This window comes from Hemibagrus wyckioides, linkage group LG25 (assembly GCF_019097595.1).
Source record: "Hemibagrus wyckioides isolate EC202008001 linkage group LG25, SWU_Hwy_1.0, whole genome shotgun sequence".
Classification (NCBI taxonomy): domain Eukaryota; kingdom Metazoa; phylum Chordata; class Actinopteri; order Siluriformes; family Bagridae; genus Hemibagrus; species Hemibagrus wyckioides.
The window spans coordinates 11,529,552-11,540,149 of record NC_080734.1 but is presented as its reverse complement, the minus strand read 5'-3'; the positions used below and the strand labels follow the sequence as shown (position 1 = coordinate 11,540,149).

Below are 10,598 nucleotides of genomic sequence, written 5' to 3'. Positions count from 1 at the left end.
AAGAGTTCTAGTAACCTCCACATTGCCCTGACCTCAACCCCCATTTAACACCTTTGAGATGAAGTGGAACACCCACTTTGCACCAGACCTTCTTGGCAGACATTAGTGCTTAACCTCTAGTGCCCTTGAGGCTCAATGCATTTTCCAGTTTTGCTTTTGGAGCCTGTTATAATGTCTTTAAAAATGTTTAACCTTTTAAACTCCTGAGATATTATTCAGTTATTCATCTTAAAGCATATTATTCAGTAAACACAATAAATTAATTAGCATCTGCAGTAAACTAGTAACTATGTGCTCACACAATTGAGGAATGTTGTTGATTTTTATCAGCTACATTAAAATAAAGCTGAAGTAACTGAATACAGACTTTGTCATTTTTTTTAATATATTTATTTTTCTGCAGTACATACCAAAATATTTGTTATGAATAAAAATAGCATTTTATTGTACACCTAAGTAAAAATGTTTACAGACAAGCATTGCTAATTTTACACAAAAAAAATGTAAAAACAATAAAGAACAGAACATCCTCACGTCAGTGTGCAAACCATTTATACAGATGGAATTGCCCTGAGGCTGCATTCCATGATAAATTATTTAAATAGCATTTATCTACACTCACACACACACACACACACAGACACACACACATACATGCGTTCTCATATGAAACATGGTCTTACAGACAACGAACAATTTACAATAATTTATCTGTTTAAAAAGTACTGGACACTGGAAGCACTAAAATAGAAAAACAAAAATGAAACAAAACACTTTTTATCTTTGTTTATTAAGTGAATCAGAGGCTGTATTCTTCTTGTGGAGGAATGTAATACTATTTACAGCTTGTGCTACAGTAACAATAGCTGACCAAGTTGCTTTCTTTAAAATATTAAAAGTAGTAATAGGTTTTATTTGATCAAATTTTATGACTGCGTTGAGGTAAAAGTTGTACTTTGTGTTGTACATTAAAGTTTTCCTTAATCTCTCTCTTTCCAAGGCAAAAGGCACACAGGTCAAATGATGTTTCTAAGAACTCTCCTTTTGGGATCTATGAATGTGGTCAGATAAGGCATAATGGAGTGTGTTGGGCAAATAGCCATAACCAGTGACACAGCAGTATTTTTGGAAGCATTCTGTCCTAGAAATAATATTTTTGCTTTAAATTTGAATTTGTTTTGTATATATTATTCTATTATAAGTGATAAATAAGTTAACCTCGAATTTTTTCATACAACATTAGAATATCCTCACCAAACAACCACGAATATTACCTATTAAGAAACCAATGAATAATGTAGAATCCATGGTCCATCATCCCAGCTCCAACTCATACTTTGCAAGTGCTTTTCTTAAAAGTTGTTTATTTTCAGTTCTCACTGTAAATCTAATGGTTTGGTTTTAAAAAGTTACTAAAAAATTGATATCTTTTGAACTTGGTTCCATCTAAGCCTTCTTCAACGTAGCCTCCTTCTGTGTTCAAATGTTTGGTCAATATCTGGTCTCACCCTGAGAAATCTATGGCTATGAACTTACCTAGCTCTTTATATCCACTGGTGTTTAAAAATTAACTAAAATTTTATTTGAGGCCCTTTAATGCGATTTATATTATTTTGGTTCAACTTAATTTAAGGGTCTTGGTGTAGTTATTTATTTATTTATTTTTAATTTTTAAAGACATTATAAACACCATTACATCCACTTGGTAAAGTCTTGCTAATTACTAGCATGATAAACTCTCCATACCCTGTTTAAAGTCTTTTCAATGTTGAAAATAAATTACTATACTAGGGCAAATTTCAGAGAATTAAAGACTAAGAATTGGTCTAGTCTTTTGACATCTATTGAGGGGATAAAAATTAATGCAGCAAGAGAAGGTACTCAAGTGCATGGATATCTGCAGGGAAGAATTCCTGCACTGATCTGAATGAGGTTTATTTAGAGAGATTGGTCTTTCCAATCGAGCAAAGCATTTGGGGGCTTTTTTCTGCTCTACCTGGTCTTGGTGGAGGGGTCCTGAATCCCCAGTCAGCTCTATTAGCTCTGTCCAAACCAGCATTGATTACCATAAATCCACTTCTTGCCCCACCAGAGTGCATGCCACAAAAAAAAATGTAGTGGAAAATCTGTCCCTGGACTTTGCATGGAATACATATTCGTAATTATACAGAAAGGTGCCATCTTCCAAAAACCTTCTGCCTGTGCAATTATGCATCTGTGGGGAAAAAGTAGACAAGAGCAAATAAGTGTCTAACATATGAATAATACATGAAAATACTGAATGAAGGTTGTTTTAACAATATATTTGTCCATACCTCTGCATTCATATTTAAGGTCTGAGAAGTATACCATCTCTTGTGAGAAGACAAAAAGACCTAGTCTTCCACCTGCATATGTTTTGTCATAGATTCTTCCAGAATCTGCCATGATCTTCTTTCCTTCATACATAACAACCCTACATTTGTGAAAGAAAAAAACTTGTGTTGGCACACATAAACATGCATATAGTTGTACAGAAACATTTACAAGATTCAAAAATTCCCTTTAAGTAATGTTTGGAGAGGATTGTTTGAATCCTTTAAAGAATACCTTATGTGTCCTGATTTTGGTCTGTGAGTCAGGTGCCATCTGTAGGCAGTAAAGTCTTTCCAACCAACATTCTTAGGGTCATGCCACAGAGTACGGACCTACAGTGAAAATAAGCAGTAAAACAATTTAACCATGCTTCTGTAGTGCCTTAAAGTCATATTCACTGTGGCACCTTGGTGACTAAGGTTACCTGTCCAGGAGTATCCCCAGTGTGCCAAAGGGCATTCCTTAGATGTTCACCTGGTCCAGTGGTTGAGTTAACCACTTTGATTGACAGCCCAGAGTAACCCTGTGCCTTGGTCGGTGTGCTGGACCAGTAAGTCTGAGTTATCTGCTTCCACATCACCACATAGAAGCGGGAGCTGGACTGGTAACCAAACACAAATCCTGCATAGTCATCATCTCTCTCCGTATTGATGAAGAAGGTCCCACTGAAGTCCACTGCGTTAAACTCATCAAATCCTGAAGAACACAAAGGAAATTGGTCATGGATGATTTCTTAATTATTAATACTTATGTATCAAGGGTAAGAGGTTGTAACATACCAACAGCAATGCCTGGGTCACAGTTAACTGTCTGAACCAACTCTTTCCCTTGGTGACGAACTACCCAGTTAGGATCAATTTGGGAAGTGCCCTTGGGGTCCAGAGGCACCATCTGGAACTTGCGGAAGTCAGTCTCACTGATGTCAAAGTTCTCTGGGCACACATCGTCAATGTCTAGAACATTGTCCTGGTCAAAGTCATCCTTACAAGCATCACCACGTCCATCACCTAGACAAAGAAGTTCATTTAAAAAATAAATAAATAAAAATCAAATTCACAAATAGGATGGCAAAATATTTTAGGAACAACAACAGTAGTTCAGCTTTAGATTTCACAAGACTAACCATCAGTGTCCAGCTGATCTGGGTTAGAAACTAGTCTACAGTTATCTTTTTCATCAGGGATGCCATCATTGTCATCATCATGATCACAAGCATCTCCTCTGCCATCTTTGTCATGGTCAGCTTGGTTGGCATTTGGAATATAAGGACAGTTGTCCAAGTTGTTTTGATGACCATCTTCATCAATGTCCTGATTGCTGTCACACTTATCTCCTACAAGGTCAGAGTCTGTATCAAGCTGTGGATCAAGTGCAATAAAAAGTGTTAAAATTAAAAAGGCTGATGTATCCAAGATTTATGATAATGTCTATGCAGACCTTTGTATCCCTAAGTCCAATAAACTGATTAGATTTGCCTGTGCTTTTTTTATCTGATAAGCCACATTCTGTATCATACTAGGCCTGCAGCAGTCTCTGGAGTTCTTGTATCTGGACATTCCACGCTCATACTCTTCCACAGGCATACATTCCTCCTTCTCGTTTAACCATGTCACAGGTGTGATCCTCTGGGATTTAATGCCAACAGGCCATATATAGACCGACTAGCAAAATCATTTCCCACCCCCTCCCTGCATTCCCTTTGGACTTGTTCAGCATTACTGATTACTCTTGAAAAGCCTCAATTCTGTGTTATTGTACTGTGTGCCCCAAAGGTAAAGAGGATCTATTCAAGCCTCACATAGTGTGAGAAAGCCTTGCAACTGTGCTGCCTTGCAGCTACCTCTTACACTTTTCATATGACAAAGCCAGTGAGTTTAAGATGAACATCAGATGGATCATTTTGGATTACAGAGAAGAAAAGCAGCATCAGTTGCCCTCTCTGTTACATACCTGGTCAGGATTGTGTTCTAGGGGGCAGTTATCACACTGGTCACCAACCCCATCCATATCAGTATCTTTCTGATCCACATTGTACAGATAAGGGCAGTTATCTAGTTCATTCAGAATACCTGAGAATGCAGGTCAACAATATAAAACCTGTATTTTATAACGTGTTAAAAGATATATTCAAATTAACTTGGCCAAGAAACCTTCGTACCATCTCCATCAATGTCCACGGCACATGCATCACCTTCACCGTTGTTATCTGTGTCAGTCTGGTCAGGGTTGCTGTTGTATGGGCAGTTGTCACAGCGGTCACCAACATCATCCCGATCATAGTCATATTGTCTGGGATTGAAAACGAATGGGCAATTGTCCTGTTTTAAAAGAAATACACATAAAGGAAAAATGATTAAGCGGACAATGGGTTTTTATAACTGTGCAGGTCTGTAAAACTGAAATTTAATCTAAAACTAAGACCAAATGCAATTTTGGATTAACTGGTTCACAACGGGTGTTTTACGTGGTACCACATTATTGGAGGTTGAGGCTTGGCTCTGGAAAAAGCATTGCCAACCTTTGAAATAATAAAACAAAAGGTATGTTACCCTGTCATCAGGAATGCCATCATCATCATCATCGTCATCACAAGCATCACCAATTCCATCCTTGTCATAGTCCTCTTGACCAGAATTTGGAAGGTTTGGACAGTTGTCCTATAATTATAAGAATGTGAAAAATAGTCAATAAAGGCCATTGGTATTGTATTTTCATTTTTCAAATGATCCAGAAGTTTTCCCTAACCTTCTTGCAGTGATAGGTAGCATTCTCCACACACACAAGGTCAGCATTAGGCCAGCCATCCAGATCTGTGTCCTCTCCACAGATGTGTCCATTACCAGCATAGCCAGGCTTGCACTCACACCGGAACATGGGGTCTGCGAAATGGCCCAGGTAGTTGCAGCGGGCATTCTTATTGCAGTCATGGCTTCCATCAAGGCAGGGATTACGAGGTGTGCACACCTACAAATACGGCAGGTCAAACAGCCATTCTATGCTCAGATGTTTTCTGTGACTATATAATATACTTGATTTTGCTACTTACCTGTTTCTTTGCAGCAGCATCCTCCAATCCACGTCCAAATGGCTGCGGACCACTGTAGCGTGTAGGACATGGTAGGCAGTTGTAGCCAGGTACTGTATTTTCACATCTATGGACTCCATTGAATTCGAAGCAAGCATCAGGAACTTCCTTGCACTGTTAGATTAGTTTAAGATTAGTTGTTTTTCTAAAAAGCCTTGTTTGTTTGACATTACAAAATTATGCTTAAGTAAAAGTTTTTCACCTCATCAATGTCTTTGCAGTTAATGCCATTGCCAGTGTAACCTGCTGGGCATTTTCCACATTTCCAAGACCCATCTGGAAAACTTGTACACTTCGCTCCAGCAAAGCAGGGATTGGACAGACATCCATCTAAGAAATAAGAATTAAAGATGATGTTTAATCACATTAACAGAGATGCTTCTGTGTGAATCAGCATGCGAATAGCATATTTACTCACCAATAGGACAAGCTTGTTTGTTGCACAGCTGAGTTGCCTTTCCATCACCAACACATTCTTTACCACCGTACTTGGGTGGTGGACTATTACAAAGACGTTTTCTATTTTGGACACCACCCCCACAGGTTACTGAACAGGTATCCCAAGGTGACCAAGGCCCCCAACCTCCATTGACTAAACAAATAAATGGGCTCATTAAACAAGCAGTAATAAACCTTATTTGCCTGTTAGGTTGCTAAAAACTACTAAATACAAAATAAACTGTTTGTTTAGCATACTTACTTGGGCATGGTGACTTCTCACATTTCTCAGTCTGTCTGCCTTGACCCTGACACTCTTTTCCTCCCATTTGGGGAGTAGGAGAGTTGCAGAGACGAATGCGTGTGATAACTCCAGATCCACAGGTAACAGAGCAAGATGACCATGGTGACCAGTGGCTCCAGTTGCCATCTTGCTTAACTATGAATGATAAATGAGCATGAAAAGTTAGGGTTAGAATAGTTCTTTCCTATGTTTTCAGCAAAATAAATGCTTTATTTTTGCTGGAACACAACTCACAGCGCTTGTCACACTCCTGGAGGTAGCATTCTCTCGTTTGCACAGATGTGCCCTCGCAGATGTTATTGATGCGGTCACAGGAGCGGCCACGCTGCTGAATGCCCCTTCCACAGGACACAGAACAATGAGTCCATTCAGACCAGGGGGACCAGCCATCCTCAGCAGAGTCACTGGCTGTTGAGGGAGAGGAAAGGGAAACAATAGAGCTATTCCTCCTTTCTAAAGCACTAAAGGGGAGAAAACCTTTTTAATGGAGGTCTCTAATGGACTCAATTCAGCCTAGGCTTCTCAAGACAGACTTGTCCTGGGAATGCTGGCATGAAGCACACTCCTGTTCTGTCAGGCAAAAGGTAGTTACATAAAGGAAATATCTTTAAATTTTCTTCCAAGATGGTTAATGAAATTTATACATATAATTGTCAGCATTAAGATCTGCTAAAATTGGGATGAATGTGGTTTTTACAGACATTTATTATAGGCATGTGTGCCCATCCCTTGGTTTTCTATACCCCTTTTATGGGAATTTGAACATTTAGGGACACAGAATAGCTAGTAAGAAAAAATTATGATTACATCTAACATAATCATGTGTCATATTCACATGTATTATAGGAAGGATATATATATATATATATATATATATATATATATATATATATATATATATATATATATATATATATATATATATATATATATCCTTCCTATAATACATGTGAATATGACACATGATTATATATATAGGATATATATATATATATATATATATATATATATATATATATATATATATATATATATATATATATATATATATATATCCTTCCTCACCACTGCCTACAAAAAATACAAAAAAAAGTATGTGTTTAATTCTTCCAAATTCTTCAAACACATTTCAGTTGAAAATATTTCATTTATAAGTAAGATTTATTTACTAGATCTGTAAAAAAAATTTGAAGTGTGCTTACGAGTTCCACATCGGGGGCAGCATTCACCATCAGGAACAGTTGCATTGGCACAAGGAAGCAGGGGACAGGAAATCTTACGGCACACTGTCGCTGAGTTCTGTGATTACCATACATGGTTTGTTAACTAAAGCCATTTGAGATGCTGAGTCAGAGTAAATGACACTATTTAGAGTGAACATATGCAAATTAGATTTTGACAAAGTTGAGAACTACAAAATGTTAATGTAATGCAATATGGCATTGTTAAAGTCTCAAAATAACCATATATCTCTGTGTGGGGTTCCTTGCTATAGGATTGTATAGACTGTGCAATGAATTTTTTCATTTTATGGGTATTTTTCATAGGGTAGGCCTCTTTTAATTCTGAATAGAATATCCACCAAAAGGTCTGCTTACTTGGCAAGTACATTCAGTGCAGCCGTCCACTGTCCATTCTTCCTTGTTCTTATGCACTATGCCATTGTGGAGACAGACACCAGCATGGATTCCCAAGTTTCCACCAAGCAAATTGTTTTCATTTGTCTAGGAAATAAAGTAGAATCACTCTGTCATCTTACTGAGTACATCTCACTCTAGAATGTGATAATAAGATAAAGAGATCAATAATTATAATTATTTTACACTTGTGTCTAAACTGCTTTTAAAAAAAAGGCTTTCTTACCACTTTGCGGAGCTTGTCGGTCAGATCTTTCACCATTACACCGAGGGTCTTTAGTTCTTTAAACATGCTGGTCAAGTCGTCGCAGGTATATCCACAAATCATTTGCAAATCTGTTATCAGTGAAATGTACAGTTACAGCCAAGGGCTTTGAAAGCATTGTAGATTTACATGCTTAAAGACCTGTTTGAATATTCTTTTTACTACTCTGCACAGGTGTTATTTCAAATTTATTTACCTTTTGTTTTGTGGCCAGTATAATCAGTCCTGATAGCTGGTCGGGATCCATTAACCGCATTATGCAGAGTTATAACCTCAGAAACGGCTGGAACACAGTAATATTTCAGTTCATTTAGTTGCACATGTATGCAGGAATCAAGCCATAGCACAACCATTGCTCACAGAATGTAGTATACTCCACTTCAAAAAAAGAAAGCCAATTTACAGTTTAACTCTAAGCATCAATAAAAGCTCCAGAAGTAATATACATATTTACTTTAAGATACACACGAGTATGGCTTTTTGTTCCAAATGTAGTCTAAATTCTGATCATTCTGTGGTACATGGGAAGTTTGCGTTGTTTTGGAGTATGACATGCACTTGCCCTTGAGACAGTTTTGCAATAAAAGGCGCGCATTAAGGCTTGGTTGAGTTCTGCAGACATAACTATAAACTTACAGTTCTGACATCCTTTATTTCTCAGTATTGCTTCCAGTGTGGTCCCAAACACGAATCGAACGTTTTGGAGCACGCCCTGAAAAAAAGCAAGGAAGGACATATGTAAGTAAGCAAGCAGGTGAATAGATTTCGCATAACTCTTCAAAATAACTCGTGTGGTCATGATCATTACCATGAATCTGTCATTAACGGCTCCCTTGCCGATCCTCAGGTTGGCGACGCTTGGCGTCTCCGGAGTGAGCACGTTGTGGATGGACGCGTCCAGCTCCGCGCTGTTTATCTCCTCACATCCGACATAGAAGTCCACCCTGTCCTCCTGCACGAACAGTGTAATGTTCTTCCAGGTACCCGTGGCCAGTTCGGCTTCCTCGATGGACACCACTTGCTGCTTGTTTTCCGTGGTGAACACGATGTCCAGCGTGTTGGCTTTGCCATTAGAGACCACCTCGAACAGGGTGCCGGAGCCATCGCGCTTCTCCACGGTGAACAGGGAGCCCCTGGTGCGCCGCGCCTGCTTGAAGTTGACCAGGAACAGGAAGCCGCGCTCCGCCTGCACCGAGTCCACCAGGTCACGGAAATCGTTTTCGGGCACCGGCGGAATCAGGTTCGGGTTCAGGATCTTGTAGGCGGGACTGTAGGGGTCGTCGCCTTTCACGAGCATGACCCCATGGTTCTTCTTAGGCACTTGAACGAGCTCAAACAGATCGTACACGCTGTTGTCGTCTCTGCTTTCTAAATGGAACAATTAAAGAGCAGACGATGAGTGATTGCATTTTGCATCTCAGCATCATCATTATTATTATTATTATTATTATTATTATTATTATTATTATTAAAATTTGTGGGTAAGTCTGCTATGTTTCCGTCCCTAAATTCCCCTCAGTAATGACTATGGGTTTTTTTTTGCTGTTAGTTATTTATCTTCAGCGATGTTTTTGATAACTCACCTGCCACCCTTGCGCCTTCGCAGCTCCAAAGCATCACTAATAAAAATATCCCTGTTAACTTCATTGCAGAACCTCTTCTAGTTCCTGTGGAGAGCATTTATAAACTTAAGGTAAATCATTGAAATATATATTTTCTTGGTATCTCTGGTAAGCAATTCTTACAAAATGTGCCCAAGCAACGGTAAATCGTACCTGTTTTCTTGTCAAATAATAATAAATAAGTATAGTCCAACAACCCTGGTAATTCCGATTATTCGAGTTTCAAATATGCTGGATTCCCGTCCACTTTCCCTCGTGTTAAACTGCTCAAACTGTATTGCCGGAGAGGACAAAGTGCTATTTAAATAGTTTCATGACATTCCTGCGAGCGCGTCTCTTCCAATCAGAGGCTCGGAGGTCCGCTTACCTCACAGAGCGCAGCGCCGTCTGGAACGCGCTCAGGGGAAAGGAGAGACGCGCCACATTCCTGCAAACCCACAACGGAAACAAACGGCTAAGTCCAATACCTCAAACTGTCTTAGGCTACTGAATTGAAGGACGCTGTCATTTGCCGCAGGTTATCTTATAGGTGGCGTATTATCGACAACCAATTAACAGTACGCAGTTTTGGGACAGAACCCACATCTCTCCGCTAGAGGCCCTTCTGAGATCATCTTGCTATATTCTAGGAAAATTTACATCTATATTAAAATCTAATATTTCTTAAAAGGCTTATATAATTCTATTATTTGTGTGCTTAGAACTCTAGCTTTCAAACGGGATTACACTTGTAAATTTATTCCTAAGAGAAAACCTTGCTCTCATATGGTTCTACATTGGAAATTGAAGGGTTCAAAGCACGAACCAAATAAACCATTAGGATGCTGGATCAAACCTTTTTATAAAAGTGTTGAAAATATACAGTCTCATTATAATGAGAAGCTCATTTCGT

At 38.7% G+C, this 10,598-nt stretch overlaps 1 protein-coding gene across 1 annotated transcript; it reads right to left on the bottom strand.

Moving 5' to 3' along the window:
• Positions 1 to 367: 367 nt before the first annotated feature.
• Positions 368 to 10,012, bottom strand: thbs1b (thrombospondin 1b). Its single transcript, XM_058378886.1, has 23 exons — positions 9,860 to 10,012; positions 9,668 to 9,751; positions 8,893 to 9,452; positions 8,721 to 8,796; positions 8,281 to 8,367; positions 8,046 to 8,155; positions 7,781 to 7,906; positions 7,385 to 7,481; positions 6,417 to 6,590; positions 6,141 to 6,317; positions 5,859 to 6,032; positions 5,643 to 5,770; positions 5,402 to 5,554; positions 5,101 to 5,319; positions 4,905 to 5,012; positions 4,514 to 4,673; positions 4,306 to 4,424; positions 3,479 to 3,713; positions 3,135 to 3,362; positions 2,780 to 3,051; positions 2,590 to 2,687; positions 2,316 to 2,455; positions 368 to 2,215 (listed from the first exon to the last, which is right to left on the bottom strand). The coding sequence occupies exons 2-23, from the start codon at positions 9,729 to 9,731 to the stop codon at positions 2,208 to 2,210; spliced, it is 3,513 nt and encodes a 1,170-aa protein (XP_058234869.1). The 5' UTR covers positions 9,732 to 9,751; positions 9,860 to 10,012; the 3' UTR covers positions 368 to 2,207.
• Positions 10,013 to 10,598: the final 586 nt, after the last annotated feature.

Bases quoted from the DNA above. Each gene is read 5' to 3' on its own strand.
- thbs1b (XM_058378886.1), bottom strand. From the start codon at position 9,731: ATGAAGTTAACAGGGATATTTTTATTAGTGATGCTTTGGAGCTGCGAA. The intron at 6,591-7,384 runs GTAAGCACACTT...CTCCCTCAACAG, and splicing joins CTGCCCCCGATGTGGAACTC to CCAGTGACTCTGCTGAGGAT. The intron at 5,320-5,401 runs GTAAGTAGCAAA...CCGTATTTGTAG, and splicing joins ATGCTGCTGCAAAGAAACAG to GTGTGCACACCTCGTAATCC.